The sequence below is a fragment of the Furipterus horrens genome, unplaced genomic scaffold (genome assembly GCF_987537825.1).
Source record: "Furipterus horrens unplaced genomic scaffold, mFurHor1.1.pri manual_scaffold_2, whole genome shotgun sequence".
NCBI classification, from domain to species: Eukaryota; Metazoa; Chordata; class Mammalia; order Chiroptera; family Furipteridae; genus Furipterus; species Furipterus horrens.
Genome location: NW_028327172.1, coordinates 21825611 through 21847580, shown reverse-complemented (window position 1 = coordinate 21847580; position 21970 = coordinate 21825611). Strand labels below are relative to the sequence as shown.

General features: G+C 35.1%; 1 protein-coding gene across 1 annotated transcript in view; it reads right to left on the bottom strand.

Moving 5' to 3' along the window:
• CSTF3 (cleavage stimulation factor subunit 3) overlaps positions 1-21970 on the bottom strand; it is a 70624-nt gene that overhangs the window by 40786 nt on the left and 7868 nt on the right. Inside the window, exons 2-3 of the mRNA XM_090262905.1 lie at positions 15380-15481; positions 15164-15259 (exon numbers count right to left, since the gene is read on the bottom strand). Of these exons, the coding sequence (XP_090119031.1) occupies positions 15164-15259; positions 15380-15481 (198 nt within the window). The remainder of the gene's footprint in view (positions 1-15163; positions 15260-15379; positions 15482-21970) is intronic.

The window sequence follows — 21970 nt, the reverse complement described above, 5'->3', positions numbered from 1 at the left end:
TACTAAACATCTACTGTTTCAGGGTACTTTTAAGGACTCCATACATAAGATCACTTGCCAAAGGGCTTGTTAGCAAAATTCTGCATATTTTAATATGGAGAATCTCCTTAAGGTTAAACAATAGCTTATACTTTTCTTTCTATCCAACGTTATCTTAGGATAAGCATTACTGAATTGTAAAACTATTATATAGGCAAATAATTCAAGTTTGGACGGAAGATCATAATTTATTTAGAATCAACTGAGCAGTATCAGGAGGCTGCATGAAGACAGTAGTCTTCAGTGACACAAGATGTGCTAAAAGTCTCCTGCATGGCCAAATCTGATAAAACAAAAAAATACAAAGAACTGGAATTGTTGGTCTAGTTTCAATAAATGTGATTTCCCATTAACTACTGAAGTCAAGACCTACCTTCAAAACTTAAAAAAAAAATTTTATTCATTAATTCTGAGAGAGGAGAAAAAAAGGGAGAGGAACATCGATGTTCTGCCTCTCATATGTGCCCCGACAAAGATCAAACCCGCAACCCAGGCATGTGCCCTGACTAGGAATCGAACTGGTGACCCTTTGCTTTGGGGAATTGATGCCTTATCAACTGGGTCAAAACTTCTTTAAAACAACTAGATATTGTGCCCCTCTGACCTCAATCTTATTTCTTCATCTAGTTTTGTTTCAGAAATGTCAGACATTTTAAAGATGTCCCCTCCAAAACCAAATTCACTATAAATATTGTATCTGAAAACGTATTTTGCAAGACTTCAATACCTCAATGTAAAGAAAAGTATGAGGAAACTTTAATTAGCAGATATTCAAAGGCTAACATACTTTTACCGGAATTCTAAATTCTGGCCTTGATTTAAGAAAATTTCATTCTAATAGAACTCCTAATTGTTAAACCAGAAACAAAAAGTAAAGTTTATTGTCCTTACATTAATATTGATTATAAATAAGCATTTGGAATTGTCAAGAACGTGTTCTTCCTAAAAGTGCAGAACTATTAAAACATGCTGCTCATCTTCAGAATTCCTAGTTATAATTAACCCATGTATACGACTAAAACTTTTTTAAACTGTGAAAGGTGAAAAAGCAGAATAGCAAAGTAGATTTTAGAGCTAAGATTTTATACAAACCATAAGATGAGGGTGTACAAAAGTTAATGTACCATGTCATCTTCTAAAGACTTGTAGGAATTTTATGTGGCTGTGAGTAGCTAAATCTGTTTTTAAATGTAACCCAAATTTTTGATAGTTAAATAATAATGCAAGAAATTCTTGAGGAAAGAAAAAAGGAGTCAGTTATGAACCTACTATATAGTTCTGTATTTTCGGTTACTTAGGGTAGTTAGTATAGTGGTTAGTGACTAGGAGCTTAGACCCAGCAATTGGAACACCAGAGCATAAACCCCCATCTTTCCCATTTACTTCCCAGTAGCTTAACCTTTAATTTTGTTGTTTAGAAGAGCTATTTAAGTCCTCTACATCTCAGAAAAGCTGAACATCAGAAGAAGATGAGGGGAAATGAATACCTACCTCAAAAGGTAAAATGTGATAACCAGGTATTTCATATAAAGTACTAAACACAGTGCCCAGAATATAGTAAAGGCCAACTAAATTTTGGTTATTACTGCAGAAGCAAGTAACCAAAAGAAAAAAATTACTATCAACCAGACAACCGAAACTCAACAATGGATTTTTAAAATGTAGACTTTTACCTTTTTTATGTCTAAAAATCTATAGAATACACTTCACCTTCAAAAATGCCTCCTTCACTTGTGGCCAAGATGGAGGCTTAGACTGACTCGCTCGGTCTCCCTCTACAACTAAGAAGGAATACAACTACCGCAAAACTAGGGGACAACCAGAAATGCCAGAAAATAAAACTACACGGAAGCCCAACATATGAAGTTATAAGCCAGCGGTGCTTGTCTGGACAGGCAGAAGGGGCAAGAAAATGTGGTCCTGTCTATGGTAGCAGCGGGCATAGGGGCACGACCGCGAGAAACACCAGGGTAGCAATCTCGGCTGCAGTCGAGACCCCGCAGCTCGCGATTCCAATGCTGGGAAAGGCAGCACCCTCACTGCCTCAGACGGAGAAGCCCAGAGGGCAGGGTGACGGATCCCGGTCTCTCAGCGGAGAGTAATGGCAGGAATCCATCTTGGACTCCCGTCCCCACAAAAAGCGCCACAGTGCTGCGAAAAAGGTCGATGATCGCTGCCGGTCGCCAGGTTGTGACAAATGCATGCGGCTCCGCCGCCTATAGCCTGCCCAGGAAGAAAAGCTAAACACAAGTCTGTCAGAATGAAGCAAATGACGATTGAAATCCCGGTGACGCAGCTCATTAGGCAGCAGACGCGGGACCTGACAGACGAACAAATAGAAAACCTTTCTGAGGCTCAGTTCAGAGCTATAGTTATAAGGTGGTTTACAGAATTAACAAAAGATTTGGAACAAGGCAGGGAAGGAATGAAAGCTACTCATAATGAACGAAAACACATACGAGACAAGTGGTGAGGAAATGAAAACCAGAGATCAAATCAACAAACTGGAACATAGGGAAGGAACAGTCAACCAGTGCAGAAAGAGGAAACAAAAAGGGAGGAACACGAGGAGGCTCAGAAACCTCTGGGACAGCTATAAGTGAACGAACATTCGAATAATAGGATGGCCAGAGGGCGAAGAAGAACTAGAAATTGAAAAATTATGTGAAAAAATAATGAAGCAGAACTTCTCTAACTTGGGGAAGGAAATAGACGTACAGGTCCAGGAAGCACAGAGAGTTCCAGAAAAACTGGACCCAGGGAGAACCACTCCAAGACACATTATAATCAAATTGTCAAAAATTAAAGATAGAGAATCTTAAAAGAAGCAAGAGAGAAGAAAAGAATCATGTACAAAGGGGTCCCATAAGACTATCAGCTGATTTCTCAAAGGAGACCCTGCAGGCAAGAAGGGACTGGCAAGAAATATTCAAAGTAATGAAAATCCAAAACCTACATCCACGAATACTCTATCCAGAGAAACTGTCATTCAGAATAGAAGGGCAGAGAAAATGCTTCCAGAACAAAGTAAAATTGAAGGAGTTCATTAGATCCAAACATTATATGAGATGTTAAAGGGACTGGTTTAGAAGAAGGAGGATCAAAACTATGAACATTAAAATGAAAACTGCATCACAACAACAGAAGCTAGGGAATTGAAACAAAGGCAAACTAAGTAGGCAACGAGAGAGGAAAAAGAACTATAGGTATGGGGAACATACTGGGGGGAGGTCAGCAGGGAGGGGAAAGGGGGAAAGGGAGGGAGATGGTACAGGAATTAAGAAGCATAGTAGGAGGGAATGAAGTAGACAGGAAGATGTTGAGAAGAACGACCACTAGGTGGAGGGGAGCAGAGGGAAAAGAAATTGGGACAACTGTAACAGCATAATCAATAAAACATTTTTTTTTTAAAAATGCCTCCTTCACACTTTTCCTTATATGATATTCACATAGAATAGTGTTTTACATAAAATTCAGTAGTGTTGCAGATCTACACCTAAAGTGTAACAAAACTGAAAACACCTACTTTTAAGAACTCCAGTACAGTTAGTTCTATGCATATTTTGGGTACTACCCACAGAAATTTTATTACTGATATATTTAAATTCAGGGTAAGTTGCCTGTTAGTAGTAACAATATAAAAAATTCCCATCCTGTTCCTTATTGCAGTTTAAAGAAAATTCTTTCTTGTCTGGAACAGTTAATGAAACTTTTCCCTTTATGTCGCAATTTACAAATCACTGCAAACAACACTTGAATTCACATTAGTTTTCTTATTCAGATGGAAAAGGGACAAAAGTTAAGAAATAGTATGCAATCTGTGTGTAAACTGATAAAGTACAGAAGAAAAAGGACCATTATCAGAACATAAAATTCAAATGACTTCACTGATTATAGAAATAGAGAATTTTAGAAACAATAAATCTGGGGCAGTTAGAAAAAGGTAAATATAAGCTGGGTATTAAATTATATTAGGACATCATTGTTCCTTTTCAGTGTGATAATGATATTATGGTTATGGAGGACAATATTATTTATATACTAAAACAAAAAGCATGCATGGCAAAACACAGCACTGGATTAAGGTGAAAGGTGCACAGGTATCTGTAATCATACTATTTCAATTTTAATCTTAAAATTTTCATAACGAAAAACATGGGAGAGAAGAGAGGTTAGATGACTTCCCTAAGATCACAGTAATTTAATGGAAGAGCTGAGTAGAAAACCATAGGCCAACATATTCAAACGGTGTCATTCCTATTCCTCTATACTATTGTTTACAGAGTAACCTACAAATTCCCCACATTAAAAAATAATTTTTTAAAAAAAGGTTTTATTTACTTTTTGCGAAAGGGCAAGGCAGGGAGAGAGGGAGAAACACCAATGTGTGATTGCCTCTTACGCACCCTCAACTGGGTGTAACCCAGGCATGTGCCTTGACTGGGAATCAAACCAGGGACCCTTTGGTTCACAGGCCAGCACTCAATAATCTGAGCCACACCAGCCAGGGCCATAAATTAACAATTCTTTAAATATATATATTTACACTAGAAAAAATGATCAGGCCACTGTTTAGATAACAGATAATGGGTAGAATTCAGAGCCTGCATTTGAGGCATATGACAAATAACCACCCAACTATATAAATATTAAATCAAAGACACTTATACATAAGTTCTTTTGACTTGGAGTGCATTCTTTGAATGTAAACCTCACAACTATTTTGTGAACACAGAAATTCAAACTTGCCATCTAACAACTTGCTTTTTGGAAAATACCACTGTTATGGTTTAAGCAGTGTTTAAATGCTAACAGAGAAATTATTTTTCTGCCCTGACCAGGATGGCTTGGTTGAGCGTTGTCCTGCAAAGTTAATAGTCACTGGTACAACTCCCTGTTGGGGCACATGATTTGGGTTGTGGGCCAGTCCCCAGTTGGGATGTGTGCAAGAGGCAACCAATTGATGTTTCTCTCCCTCTTTCTCCCCCTATAATCCTACCTCTAAAAATAATAAAATCTTTTTTAAATGATTTTTTTCTAATTTATGGTGTTCTGATTCATACCTCAAACAAGAAATTACAGTAGTTTTTAAATACAGCATTTGCAAACACAATCAAATATTAATCAAGGTGATCTTTTTTACTTTCTCACCTGTTTTAAAGCCAAAGATCCCATGATTTTTAAAAACATAAAGTGTTACCTGAAATATGCCATTTGGTCAACCAAGTAGATCAATAGGTTTATTTCCCATAGCCTACAGTGGTTCTTACAAAAACAAAAAATTAGTTAAGTTCCTAACATGAGTAAGGTAGCAGTATTTTAAATTCCCCCATACAACTAATGACAAAATGTAAAGGCATTACCGACAGTATTTTATATTTGGAAAACTAGATATAACCATAACTCATTCAAATGCTCTGAAGTCATCTTTTCAAACTACTTATTAGTAATGATGTGGCTTAGTGGGTTGAGTGCCGGCCTATGAACTGAAGGGTCACAGGTTTGATTCCTAGTTGGAACACAAGCCTGGGTTGCAGGCTGTCCCTGGTTGGAGGGCCTTGAGAGGCAACCACACATTGATGTTCCTCACTTTCTTTCTCCCTCCCTTCCCCTCTCTCTAAAAAATTTTTTTCTTTTTTAAGAAGTGGGGACAGGGAAGAGCTAGTATTTCCAAGTTTTCAAATACAGTAGGCTTGAAGTTTGAGTCACCAGACTATTTACTCAGAAAAATACCAATGATCCAGGCAAGAACTGTTATTAGATTAAAACTGGGGGTGGGGTGGGGAGGAGTTACTGAATGAGAAATTATTTTTAGTCTCAAAATATCTCGTTATTTTCTTTTAGAGCATACGTTTATTAAAGCTGGGGACAGTGAAACAAGGAAGAGCCTAGCCTGTAAGACGCAACAGGAGAGCCAAAGCTGCTTTGGCGCTCCAGAAACATTGTAGGACAGAGATGAGAGCTAAGTGGTGCTGTTTGGCTCACTCGAAAGTCAGAGAAAAGGGGACCTTGGAGACGTTTCAGGGGGGTAAGCCGGGGATGAACTGCTGCTGCCCATTGCTTCCCTGTATGCAACTCTTGTGGGGACCCTTAAAAGTTTAGGAAATGCAGCCTGACAGGGAAGAAAGGCTTGGGTGTGCTTGTGCTCCCAGGGAGAGTATGTCTCATTACCCAAGAAAAGGGGGGGGGGGGGATTACACAGTGAAGAACATGACAACAATGACATCCCAATAAGGGATAAATGAACATCAAGTGTCTCATGATGAGATAGAGGACACCCTAACCATGTGTACCTTTTCAGTTAAAATGCAAATAACCTGACCCTAATGAGAAAATAGCAAACAAATTAAGGCTTAAGCCAACATCAAAGACTAAAGAGAATGACTACCAAGTGTAATGGCCTTAGATTAGAAACTAAAAGAAAGTTGCTATGAAGATTACTAGAATAATGAAAGTAAAACATGGACTGCAGATTAAAATTCTATTTGTATTTCCCGAATTTCTCCAGTAGTTATTTATGTATGAGAATACCTTTGTTATTAGAAAACACACAAGTATTGAAAGGTCATGATGTATGCAACTCAATCTCCTATGGTTCAGGAAAAAGATAAAGCATACGCCAAATGTTAAAAACTGACCAATGACAGTGAAGTATTTTTCTTGTAAGTTTAATGCAATATTTTCAAAACAAAATTTAAATATATAGAAATTGCTTAAATAAAAACATCAGCTTATAACGGGTTAAAGCAATGCTCTGACTTTAGTCAACCCATAACAAAGCAGATTAAACCTTATGATCCCCAGTGACTGGCATACAATTTCAATCTTCAACTTTAAACAGTGACAATCTAGATACTATTTTAAGCATTTTCTCACTAACATATCTTAAAAGTACATACTCTTGAAATTCACTTATTACACGGTAGTTAAAACTGGTAATTTAAAAAAAGGTGGAAAAGGAAATTAAATGTACAAAAATAGGTAACAAAATTATTTTGCTGGCCAATTTTCTCCTAATACATCTAAGCTCCCTTCTATCACATAAAAAGTCTACACTTTCACAAAATAGTTCACTAAGGTAATTTCAATTTTGGTATTTGTATTTTGTAAAATTTAGGTACTGCAAGTACTTACACAATTATCATAGGTCCTTAAATTTTTAATTATAGCTGGAAAGGTTCACCTCCCTTGAGGATACATTAACGGGAAATAGGAAAGTTACTATTTTCTAAAGTTATGATTTTAAAACTATCAAAAGCCACGGAGGAAAAAAAAATTTAAATAAGGGGACCTGAGTTAAAATGGTTGATACACTCATCTGTGTAGCAAAAATTTTTTAAATGGATAAAACCTTGACTACAGAAATAGCTAGAAATAATGACTGGCTATTTTTGAACCTCCCGAGACTCAAGTACTAATTAAATAAATGGATGTTAGTGAATGAAATTATGATGTGGTGGTATTCACATTCACTGCCTTGAGGGTAGCTTCAGTTGGCCTTTTAAGCCATTCTTCAGCCTAAATGGTCCTCTTAACACATGGGACTTCCTTAGAACTTGTCTGAGTTTTATACCTAGGTGATTATACAGGGTGGGGCAAAAAGTAGGTTTACAGTTGTTAGTACTTTTTTTTTTTTTTTTTTGAGCAGTAAAGAAAGGCCTTTATTCATGAGTCTGTAGAGCGGGGCACACCCTCACTGCCAGGAGCAGTTTATTTTTATATTAATTATACTATCATTTATTATTGTATTTTCCATACCACCCGTGAACCTACTTGTGCCCCACCCTGTATTGTTTCTGGAGCCAAAAACTTGTGTCAAACTCAGAAAATCAGCCAGTAAAAAACGGTCCAAGTTGAATACTGCAGACCTCAGTTACCACGCTTTTAAGAATACTCCCAGGCACATAGTATATGCCTCTTAGAATTTTTTATTACATACTGATAAATCATAACATGGTGTATCCAAAATAAGCCAGGAGACTTTTGTTTTATAGTCCAGACAAATTTAAGTATTTTGCAAGGTATGAAATATACTCAAAGCAGATCGACTGCTGCCCTCTAAAGGCTCAATTCTCAAAACTGCGAGAAACACCTAACAAAAGCAGATTCCATGTAGCCATTCTTTGGAGACCGAGTCAGCAATATTGGTATGCTATATGCAAAGCTTGTACCATTTTAAATGATTCCCAGGCGATCCTAAGAGCGTAGTTTCTATACTTCGGGTTTATGGGACAACAATCTCTTATTTTACTCATGTATAAAAGAGGGCTAAACTAATTCATTTTACCTCCCACATTTAAATTTCTGATTTCAACTTCATGTCCACTTTGCTTTAAATATGATACATGCATATCTACGGTTTGTTGAGTAGAAGAAATTTCAAAAAAAACATAATCATGAAATGGTCAACACTTTTTTCTCCAACTTCCACATGAAAAGTTAGAAAATGTCACCATAAAAGACCATGTCCCTTGTTTACTATGTGAGGTGGGCTGTTAACTGAACATTGCAGTAATCATTTTACAATATATAATTTATCAAATCATTATACTGCATACCTTAAACTTATATAGTCTTATATGTCAATTATATCTCAATAAAACTGGAAAAGGAAAAAGACCATTTCTCAAATAGTCTTTAGACAGACATACAAGAATGTTATCTGCACATGCCAGTTAATATCTTGCATTAAAAAAAGGCTGTAATTGAAAATGTCACATGAAAAACAGTATTAAAAAGATTAAAAATAGCTTTGGGACTTTACCTTTGGACCTTACATTATTTCAAATTATTATTCCCAAACTACATTTCAATACTGTCTTTGACAGCAGTCTTTGTTCTTGTAACTGTGACTTAGTATTTCCAAATAGAAAATTTTTCTTTGGAAGTCTCCTAGCATACAAAATCATAAATCTTGCCCCAGGTTATGCTTTCCTGAGACTTAAAAAAAGCTGTTTAGTTTCTCAACAAGTTGTATTCAAAGCAAATATTTATAATTTTGTTGATATTGCTGTGGACTCAGAATTATCTGGGAAAAAAATTATACTTTAATTGATTTTATACTATTTGTTTCCTGCTCCAAAGAATAAAACTGTTTAGTAATAAAAATTTAAAAAGTAAATTATTTATAAGCAAATAAACGCAGCCTTGTGCACATTTAGAAGTACAGCTTTTAACAGATATCACTGGCATTATTTTAGACATCTTCATTTCTTGGAAGTGCCTTGAACCACTCATTCAAAAGGAATAGCTGCTTGCAAGTTGAAAGCATACATGCAACAAAAATATCCCGCAATGAACCCATTAGAAAATAGTTGAGTCTTCTTGACTAAAGGGGTAGTTTTGTTTTTTAAGAGAAAGTCAATTGCCACCCGGTTCCCCTATGCTCAAGTAAAACCAAAAAATGCAGGGCACCCTAAGTCTTTTTTTCCCTGTTAGGATTAGTTCTACGCCCAAATATGTTAAGTTTATAACTGAATTATTATGAGGCCTTATACATGTTTGTTTATTCATTGATGGTATACTGGAGCATATTTTAATGACTCCTGAGATTGGCGTTAAGGGATAATATACCAAAATAATCTCCTGTAACCTTATTGAAAACAATGTCCAGGCCCTGGCTACTGTAGCTCAGTGGATTGAGCACCGGCCTGCAAGCCACGTGTCGCTGGTTCGATTCCCAGTCAGAGCACATGACTAGGTTACACATCAGGTCCCCAGTTGGGGGCTCGAGAGAGAGGCAACCACACATTGATGTTTCTCTCCCTCTCTTTCTCCTTTCCCCTCTCTCTAAATATAAATAAATGAACAAATAATTTTAAAAAACCAAACAATGTCCAGTAATTTTTAAAAACTATTAGGTATTGTATATTAAGTATTGTTATTCCATAAATTCTCAATTTAGGCTAAAACACTACCCACAAGGAAACTGCAAATTGCATGATCAAGCAGTCCTTTTAGTTCTAAAACAAATTTTAGAATGTACGTACTGTTTATTAAAATCTGATTTGAGATGCCTTTTCCACATTTTCAGAATATACCATAAACTCTTATTACTCATACAAAAATAGAATACAAAGAGGCTGGGTTACAAATTTAAGTCTTTGAAGGAGAAAAAGATGATCATATTTTTTAGTATGTTTATCAGTGATGGCAAAGATTATAATTTTGCTTTATGAAGTTGAGAAAGATAAAGGCAATCAGGTGGATTAGTGCAAAGTTCTGCTTAAAAATAAATGCCTACCTTTCACATAAAATAATAACCTACCTACAAGACATAAAGAATAGAAAACAAGACTTAAAAAAAAAGAAATTTGTTATCTAAATTAACTATATCCTTTTGCAAATAGTTTTACTATGCAGTGCCTTGGGTGAAGAGAAAAGGCTCTCAAGGGAAAAAATGTGTAGACCATGTTAGAAATGACAACACCTCAGCATCTATAACACAACAGAAGGGAAAATAGATAAGACACTGTAATAAAACTGAAAGTGGACGTTTACTACTTACAGTAGTAAACATCAAAGTATTTCCTTTGTTTTCAAAGCACTCAGTTCTGTGTTTGCAAGTAATTCGTATTTTCTTATACACCCCCCTGTACTACATTATAACATGCATTTACGAAACTACAGAGCATATTATGTTTTAGAGTATGGTCTGAATAATCACACGGACATGGACCAACATTTATTACAAACAGGAAAGAGCAGATCTATAGGAAAATAGTACAATTAAAAAAAAAAAAAAAAAGACTGCAAGCCAAAGAATGGAAAATAATATAATTTATAATAATGCAATAATTTTATCTGCATTTTAAAGTCATATTGCCCAGCATATACAAAACATAATACAGTTTAAACTGCTATTTAGAGGCATTAAAACAGTAAAGACAGTAGAGAAGTTTATTTCAGTTTAGTTCACTCATGTTCCATCCTGAGTTCACTTCCATTTTCCAAGAAAAAAGGTATTTTTAAGTCATTTTTTCAGAGAAAGGTTATTTTGAAAATGTATACCTCATAACCCATTATCTTATTTTAAAAAGTATTTGTTTTTAAACATTTTAAAAGAGCAATCAATTCTCTATACGTTTATTAAAGAATTAGTTTCAGACAGTAGGATTATCTTCATTTTTCCTTCAGCTACCAATAAAAAACATCCTTTCATAGGAAAATTTATTATAAATGTGCCCCAATTCAAAACAAATTACTCCTAACAATAAGATATTGTACCTTACATGCTGTAACACTAACTACCGAGCCACAGGAAAAGCTGTAGTCACAACTGGGAAAAAGTATACATGGCAAAACAATAAATTTTTTCAGTTTTGTGATAGCAATCCTGATCACTCTAAAAAGTGGTTCTTTAAAGAACATTGAGCCCTGACCAGTGAGGCTCAGTTGGTTGGGTGTCATTCCATAAAGCAAAAGGTTCCCAGTCAGGGCACATGACTAAGTTGTGGGTTCAGTCCTCGGTCAGGGCACGTGAGAGAGGCAACCGATCGATGTTTGTCTCTCATATTGATGTTTCTTCTCTCCCCTTCCTTCCCTTCTCCTCTAAAAATAAAGAAACTCTGAAAAATAAAAAGAGCACTGAGGCTCTGATGGAATATTCCATTTACTTCTAGTGTTAAAAAACTTACATTTCTTAAAACTAAAAAATATACTGCATGTAGATTTAAAACATCTATACATCAACCAAACGCTACAGATGTATTAAAATGTTTATTTTAAAACTAACCGGCAGCAAACATATTTTCATAACAATTAAACTATGTATTTGATAACTATAACACTCTAAGAAAAGTCATACAATTGTTATGATAGTTAAATCATGTAAAGCACCAGTTTCAGAATTCAAGAGTAAAGCAATTATCTTTCACGTACCTGAGGCAAAATGTGAAGGCTATACAGTCATGAACTGCTTAACGGACAGGCATGCTTTCTTTTCCTTTTTTTAGATTTTATTTTATCTATCTTTAGAGAGAGGGGAAGGGAGGGAGAAAGACAGGGAGAGAAATATCGATGCAAGAGAGAAACTCCACTGATTGCCTCTGGTATGTACTCCACCCAGGAAACAAACCTGCAATCCAGGCATGTGCCCTGACAGGGAATTGAACCGGAGCCCTTTTGCTTTGCAGGACATTGCCCCACCGAGCCACACTGGTCAGGGAACAACAGAAATACTTTCTGAGAGACGCATTGTTCAGCAATTCTGTCATTGTGCAAACATCAGAATACACTTACACAAACCCAGATGCACCCCGGCTATGTGACATACTGCCACTGCATATGTAATCTGCCACACTGAAATGGCATCACGTGGCACGTGACTGTGGAGTATATACAACACTCAAGTAATCTGCCTTAATTTTGAAACCATATATCATAAATACAGATATGCTGGTTCTAGATTTCCTTTCATTGAAACAATAGAATTTTAGCACCGACACTTTCTGTGCCTTAGCAAAAAAATAAAAATATGTAATGAATTAAAGATGGTATTTTAAAGCTCAAATTTTACTCAAGTAGCCAGGTATTTGCTAAATGCTCAGTGATATGACAAAGGCTGACACACTGGCAAATATTTAAATTATCAAACTAGTGTCATTAACTTTTTTACTAAGAATTATTTGTAATACGCTCCCATTTGCAATTGAGATTTCAAACTTAAACAAAAAAAGAAACCTTTTTATGTCACTATGATCTTAAGTAGGATTAACAAGAAATTTCTCTGTGGAAGCAAATCATCTCTTGTCACGAAAGGTATATGTATTTTCTATTAGAGAAGAACTAAATGTATTTGGATTCATACAAGTTGGTTTATAGCTGAACATAAATAAACATTATAATTTTCCCACCATGAAGTACTGAGTTACAACAAATGTATCAACAAAACTTTATTTTCTTGAGTGCATACAGGATGTTATGCATACATGGTTAGTACTACACCTTGATGTAAAGACATTCTTATTATTTTAGATTTTAATGTATTATGAATAGATTATGTGCCTCACCACAAATATTAAAGGCCACATTGGGTAATATGACCAAAGAAAATTTTACCTCTCACAGGCTAAACAAAGTACAAAATGTGAAAATTAAAAAAATAGAGCAAACCAGAAGAGAGAAGAACATAGCTCAGGATATGCATTTTTGAAATCAAGAGTGAATTTAACATCTTAACCCCTACACCAGAAATACAAATTTTACAAAATACACATTTAGAATTTTTTCTCAAAAATGTTTTATACATACATGCATATGTGTGTGTGTGTTTGTGTATATAAAATAATTGCAAACATTACCAACTAAATCAGGCAACTGCTAGCAGCTCTGAGTCTGATACTTGCAGCTCCTTGGAATAATATCTGGTCTGTCTTAGAACTCTGAGAACTCTTATTAAAATGCAGTCATAGTTTTAGTTAGGCAATGGGGGAAAGAGACTCATTGTGTGTATACTTACAAAATGGAATAGCTAATTGCCGATCTCAGTTTAACTTATGCTATAATAAAACACATTAATAACTGAATATTTGAGAAACAGAAAATTTATGAAATTTAGAAAGTACTACTTCATTATACAAAACTATTATATAGCAATAACATTAATTTCTGACGAGTTTGCACATAAGCTGTGTTTGTAAAGTCAAATGGATGCAGACCAAGTACAGGTGATTCAGGTTCCTTGCTTTAATGAGTATTACAAAGCAGCGCTGGCTTCAGCATACTTCAGTCAGACCTATTCACTCACCTGGTGAATTTCGTGCCAGTCTACTCTGATGATAAAAGGAAAGAAATGGTCCCAAAGGATAAGTGATAAAACCATAAGGACATGGTCCTGGGCCAAAACCACAACCAGACTCCACACAACAAACATACAAACACACATATCACATATACAACCACATACAAAATATTTAACCCACACACACAATGTTCCTGCTATTGTCCAAAAATTCTCCCCCTCCCAAAGAAATACAATACAAACTATACCACAAACACAATGGGTACACTGTAGCCTCCACTTAAAGCTGCTATGGGTTGAGTCCACTGAGGCACACATCACAGGTAGCAACACTGTGCTGTGCTGAAGTCTGTTCAGTATCGCTGATGACTAAAGCCCTTTGAATAGGTCCGAAACAGACCCACATGTTATCAAATTTCAGGAAAATATGATGAGGCTGCAGTGTACTTATGTTGAGAATTTATATTAAAAAATTAATATTCAAAATAATGCTTCATAAGTTACAAAAAGAAATGGATATCATTTTTAGCTTAATGTGGGTACGAATTATGCTCATCTCACCCCTTTGATCCCATTAATTTATAACCTGAAAAATGATTACTTGGTGCCAATTGTTATCAACACATTAACATTTTATTATCTTCTTGACTGCTAATTGCAGTCTTCAAAAATGAACATTCCCTTCTAATCATAATTAAGAATAGGGTTCTTACTTTTTAAAATGAACATGCCTGATTTCAAACATCAAGACAGTTAGAAAGCAATTTTTAAAAAGTATCGTGATGTAAGTTATGATCACATAGATTTAAGTCACATTAGCTTATTCCTGTATAATGTAAACTTTTTCCTACAGAAAAAAAAATCTTCTTTAAATTATTGAAGTGCTTACATTCATTGACAAACCATGTATTTTCACAAAATTAAAATCTGAAATAACTGTTCATCTAAATGTTTCATTTCACCAGACAGTCAAAATACCCTATGAAACTAAGTTAACATTTCTGTATTTGTTTATAATACCGGTAGTTCATATTTTTGTAAACAGGAATAAAAAGAAAAATGAGTTCTAAATAAATGACACAGGAGGCAATAAATTGACACATGACAAGTAAATAAAAGGCTAAAGCACTCCAATACCATTGAAACTGTTTTAATGTTGTTGCAACTGCAAAATGCAACAATCATCAGCTTGTAAAGACCCAAATTTCAAAAATTCATTTTAATTACTCCTTCATACCTATTTTACAAAATAAAGGCAAGAGACATTTTAAATCCTCCTTGTCTGAGTTGTGCTATCTATGTTCCTAACTTGTTTTTACCACTATAGTGTATGCTACAATTCCCATCAGATGCTATATAAGAAAAATAAAATAAAATATTAACCTCTGCTTCAATGTACAGTTTCCAGAATCTGCCAGAACTGGGGAACTGGGCAACAAGGCGTTCATAAGTCTTCCGTGCTTTGTCTATAGGTTGATTCTAAAATTGAAAACCAATAAACAGCATTTACAATGTTAGGATTATGAGAATATTCACTGCAGAACCAAGTAGTGTGATTGGACCCATAGAGAAGGAAATGTAATCCTATTATCACTAAACCTGTGCCTCTCGAATGAGAATGCTCCAAGCGTCAAGGTCGTATGGATTCTCTTCTAATTTCTTTTCGGCTTTCTTCACCTTCTCTGGGACATACTCAGCTGCCTAGGGAAAGAAAGTAACAAACTCAAGTTACTGTTTTAAAAATCTCACACCTAATTTAATTCAAGCACATTAACAGTCCTTGGATACAATATCACAATACAAGGCATAAAAATGTCCTCTTATAAAAGAAGACTGTATTTTCTGTAACCTATATGTTAAGTCAACTGGATAAAAAACATAATCAAGTAATCGCAAACTTTTAAAAGACATTTTAAAATTTAAACAAACCCATCTTTTATATTAAATACTTTAGAACAGCAGTTCTCAAATCTTGTGGTCTCAGGACCCTTTTTCTATTCTGAAAAATTAGTGATTATGCCAAAGCTTTTGTTTATTTTATGCGGTCTATTTTAATATTTACCATATTAGAAACTGAAACTGAGAAAAATGTTAACTATTTCTTCATTTATGTTCAAATAAAGTTTATTAACATGCGTAACATTTTAATGAAAAACAACTATTAAAATTCAATGAGAATATCCATTTTACATATTTACCCATTTGTTTAATGTCTTTTAAAAATGTAGCTGGATTTTTGTATTTGATTCTGCATTCAATCTATGATATCACATAATTCCACTGTACTCATAAGAATGAAAAAAGGCAAATAATACCTTAATTTATTAAAACAATTTAAACTCACAGATCCTCTAAAAGTTTTAAGATCCCACAGGGTCACAGAACCAATTTTGAGAAACACTGCTATAGTACATTCATTCTGAGTCACAGAGAAAGCATGAAATGACAAGAAAATTTTATTTTGATGTAAAAGTTTTAAAAACACGACTCAAAAATTTTATATACATCATAATGAAAACTATAAAATAAATCTGCAATATAAGAGATTTAAAAGATTGTACTAAAATGTTTAGCGGTCATGTGGATGATAGATAATGGAAGTATGTGATTCCCCTCCCCACTTTCTTTTTATTTTCTAAACCCTTTAATAAGGTAGTTTTATTTTTATTATAGAAATAAAATCTGTTTTTTTCCCTAAAGATTTTATTTATTCTTAGAGAGAATAAATAGGGGAAGATAGGGAGAAAGAGAGGGAGAGAAATACCTATGCATGAGAGAACCATCTATCAGCTGCCTCTTACACATGCCCCAGCTGGGGACAGAACCCACAACCCAAGCATGTGCCCTGACCAGGAATCAAACCAGTGACCTTTCACTTTGCGGGATAATGCCCAACCAACTGAGCTACACTGGTCAGGGCTAGAAATATAATTTTAATTATGGCTAGTACCTAATGCATGAACACATGTTGTTGGTAATACTACTATGTACCACCAAAAAGAAAGTGATACTCAGTAAGTCAAATAAATGTTAATTTATACAAAGTTTCATGTTGCCTTTTCACAGGACTTCTGGAAATCTATTAATATGATGCTACACATTAATAATATTCAAGAGGGGATAGAGGAAAGCATTGCTTTCTACCACCTTTCTTTTCTCCTTTCCTTTTTAGTGGCAATTAATATCTCATAGAACAATTCTGTCAAAACACAAGTTGGGAAAATTTTAAGTCTTATATTTAGGAAAAAGTATACTTTTTCTTTAAAACAGAATAGCTTCTATCGCTAATAAATATACATTTAGAAAGGAAATATGCTTTTAAAGACTAATGCAATTTTGTATCAAAGTTACTTTTTACTAATATATAAGAGCTTTGTAAGTAGCTTGCCCAAGATACTAAACCTGGAAAAGTTTACTGAAGGACTCCTCCTGGCCCCACTCACATCTTAAAACATAAAATGGCATAGTTAAACAGTTTGGTAATGGGTACAAACCAGTTACCAAATCAGGCTGGTTCAGAAAGAGAATAGTACATGGAAAATTAGCAAATAATAAAGATATTTCAAAGCAGAATGGTGGATGATTCAAAGTATGATGTTAGAATATAACTACTGTCATCTGTTAAAATAAACTGCAGTCAATAGAAGAGGGTAAAGGGAAGATAAATGGTGATGGAAGGAGACTTGACTTGGGGTGGTAAACATAAAATACAGTATATAAATGATGAAACCTATGTAATTTTATTAATCAATATCACCCAGAGAAATGCAATTAAAAAAAAAAAAAAAAAAGAATAACTATGAAGTCAATTTTGTCAAAATAAAGCTGAATTTCTATTTTACCCTTTCTACCAAAGTAAAACTCAGGTAGCTCAAAGACTTAAACGTTAAAAACAAAAACACATGAAACAACAAGAGCCCTGGTTGGTGTGGCTCTGTGGACTTGGCATCTAATTGCGAACTGGAAAGTCCTTGGTTCAAGTCCCGGTCAAGGCACATGCCTGGATTGTGGGCCAGGTCCCCAGTTGGGGGCATGCAAGAGGCAACTAATTGGTCAGTATTTCTCTCGCACATGGATTATTTCTTTCCCTCTCTTTCTCCCTCCCTACCCTCTCACTAAAAATGAATAAAATCTTCAAAAAACAAATCAAAACAAACAAAAAAACTAGAGAAAAACACACTGAAATTTAGCTCTGCAAGGGAAAGGCTCTTCAGAAGCCTTTGTAAAAAGAGAACTTAATTCATGAAGTTTACATTTCTGTCAAAAAAGATCATAATAAAAGTCAAAAGACAAACTTAAAAAATCCAACACACTGGCAAAGTAGTGAAATTTATTAATATATAATAAAAATCTAGTCAGTAAAAGCCCAGCAACTTAAAAAAGAAAGCCTATGTATTCAAACAGTTCCTAGAAAAAAGGGAAAAAATGAACTTAAAAAGTTCAACAGAAATACAAATATAATCCATAAAACAGCAACCAAAAGTGTTTTACAATTAACACTGCATTGTATTTATATAGAAACAGACATTCTCATATTGTTGGCAGGGGCAAGTAGTAATACTGGTCAAAATTTAATATGAATCTGACCCTGAATTCCACTTCTGGAAAGGTGTCCTTCTGCACATGTATACAAAATAGTTGGCTACTAGATTATTTATTATTGGATAAAACTATAAATAATTTTAATAATCATGCCTGAAAACTTAATATTATAAAATTTGTAATCTCAGCAAGAAGAACAGGTCTATGGTTAGCAACATGGCTTTTTTAAAAAGTGAGGGTAGGCTGGGAGACACACAAATACACACACTTACTTTACACTGTATACTTTTCTGGTGTTTGAATTTTTACTTTTCACCTGAGAAATATTTGCTCAGTGCCTAGTATGTGCTAAGACACTGATGAAGGACACCTGGGATACAACAAAAGAGACTTCTTTCAAAAGGGTTTACTTTTGGAAAAAACCTCAAAAATATTTTAAATAGCTCTGGCTGGTATGGCTCAGTGGGTTGGGCATGGTCCTCGATTCTGGTCTAGGCACATGCCTGGGTTGCAGCCAGGTCCCCCACTGGGGGCAATAGAGAGGCAACTGATTAATGTTTCTCTTGCATAATGATGTTTCCCTCTCTTTCTCCCTCCCTTCTTCTCTCTCTAAAAATAAATAAAATCTTTTAAAGAGAAAATATTTTTTAAATATTTTAAATAAACTAGAATCACAATTTGTAAGATACCAACTATGTTAATAAAATAAGTTAATCTGATACAATGTTTAAATTAGGAACTAAAAAACAGGCTAATCTATACTTGAATTGCTTTAGTCAATCAAAGTTAACAATTAATGTTTCAAAGCAGCCTAAAGGGAGAGCAAATCACTGGAAGATCACTTGCTGAAAATTAACCCACCAGATAATACATACCACAATCTGTAAAAGAACAGGGAAAATTCAGAAGATAGCATCTAATATCTGATCACCATAATTGCAACAGAAAGTATAATGTCTCCTTACTAAAATAAAGCTTTACTTTAGTGATCTCAACCCTGGGAGCACACTAGAATCAACTAGGGAAAACTGGATTTAAAGATAAGCAAGCTCTGCCCCCGTCCCCCCATATTGATCAATTAAATCAGAATCCCTAGGGGACTGGAACATCACTATTTTAAAAAAAACAACAGAACTCTCCAGGTTGTTCTAATATACAGCCTCAGTTGAATACCTCGGTTTTCGAGGGCTTCCTAACCTTTCTTGGTGCCTCTACAGAGCCTTCCAGTGAAGTTCTATGTGAAGCCTACGGACCTTTTCCCAAAATAATGCATTTTTAAAAAGATTGTATTTATTTAGAGAGGCAGAAAGGAGAGAGGAAGAGAGGAAGAGAAACACTGGTGTGCAAGAGAAATATCGACTGGCCACCTCTCACAGGCCCCCAACCAGAGACCTGCCTGCAACCCAGGCATGTACCCTGATGGGGAAGGGAACTGAACCAGCGACTTTTAGGTTCTCCAGCGGGCACTCAACCCACTGAGCCACTCCAGCCTGGGCAGAATAATGTCTTTAAATACACAAACTAAGACGGACTTCAAAGGAAAGCAATTTTATTGAAATATTTTTAAAACCAAGTTTTATATAGTAACAGCTACTTAATACATTAAATAACAAGATTCAGTGGCAAGTCTAGTGCTAAGTGCAACAATATGTTGAATGTTTATGTTCCAATCACAGCTGTTTCTAAGGTTACTAGTGTTGTTTCCTGCCTATATTCATGGTTAAAGGAAAGGCTCAACTTGAGTTAAGAGACCTGTGAAAATTCTATCCAGACACCTGGAGGAAGGGGTTACTACGGATCTAAGGACCCATGCAAAGCATGTTGGAGATCAGATATAAAACCATTTGTCAGGCCTTAATCATCACTTATTAAGTAATTAATAACCCCATTTCATAATAAGAAATATAATTAAATTACACGAAACTGCAGAACCATGATGCAGCTCTTCAGAATCTGTTACACCTCTAAATAATTTTCCTTTGGCTAAAGATGTTAAATGCTCATAAAGTAATCTATATTATCAATCAAGTGCATTAATTAACAATGGAAGCTAACCAAAATGACCCAAAGTATACTCTGGTCATTATGGACACATTTACTTCACACAATAAAGTCATTCATCCTCACAGGTATGACCACGTGGGTAGCCAACAACCCTACATCTTTGTTTTCTGGCCTGGTTACCATATTGCTATAGGGCCAAGGAAAATTAAAAACAACAGTGAGTATCCACAAGGAGCCTGCACCTTCTTAAGGAATGGGGTTGTATTATTACTTCCTGAATCAAGTTAACAGAGCAGAGGAATAGGTCACTTTAAGAAAGCTTCTGGCCCTAGTTGGTGTGGCACAGTGGATTGAGCGCCAGCCTGTGAACCAAAGAGTTGCTGGTTCAATTCCCAGTCAGGGCATATGCCTGGGTTGCAGGCCAAGTCCCCAGTGAAGTGCATGTGAAAGGCAACCACCCATTTGATATTTCTCTCCTCTTCTTTCTCCCTCATTTCCCCTCTCTAAAAAACAACAAAAACTCCTGGCAAGTTTCCAGTGCCTATTGATAATGGAATGAGTTCAGAACTCTGCTTACTATAGCAAAAGAGCTGTCCCATGCTTACAGGTCCCAAGACTTATTACTATAAGAAACTCTACTGAAATCTAGCTTTTGCCTTTGGAATGAAGTATAATTCCATTATCTTTTTTTTTTTAAGTTTTAGAAAGAGAGGAACATAGATTTGTTCTTTCACTTATTTATGCATACAGTGGTCGATTCTTTTATGTGCCCTGACAGGATGGAACCTGCAACCTGGGGATGACACTAACCAAACTGACCTACCTGGGTCTATTTTATTTTACTTTTATTGAATTTACTGGGGTGACATTGGCTAATAAAATAATACATATTTCAGGTGTACAGTTCTTAAATACATCATCTGCATATTGTATTGTGTTCATTTCCCAAAGTCAAGTCAACAACGTGTCACTTGAAAAAGTTAATGATTAGAGGTGGTCAGAGTCTAACAGAAGTAGTCCTAACAGATTTCTAAGGATTCAGGGACCTTTCATTGAGAGTATTCTTTTAAGAAGCAGCTTGTTTTCTTTCCTCTTTAGGTCTTTATGAATTTGTGCTGGCTTTATGGAAATCTGCTGTAAACCTCTGCCCTGTTCTCATCCTCAAATTTGTCATGAGAATAAAAGATCTTTATTTTTTTAATATATTCTCTTTTTTGTTCCTTCTATTGTTTCTGACTTGATACCATAGTTTCCTGAAGCCATGGTGAAAACCATTCAGTTCAAAAGACGTATGACAGTAAGATATGAAACTTAGATAAGAATGTTTCTGCATTAGAAAGGTGTTTGAAGGTACTTCACTGAATTCCTAAAATCGGATATTGAATTTATATAAAGTGCCATATCTGGCAACTGAAACATGAGAGCATAATTGTAGGGAGAAAAAAAAACCCTTGCAGTACAGATCACATCAGGACCATATAAGATCTTAAAACAGCAATTGTAAAGAATAAGTAGCTGACTTTTTGGTTTCAGTGTATTTTTATTTCTCAGTTTATTTTTTCAAACCATAAAATATCTTCATAAAAAGTTTTCAAAACTTAAAGTACTGTAATCAAGCTTATGCAACTGTAAACATTTGCTTTA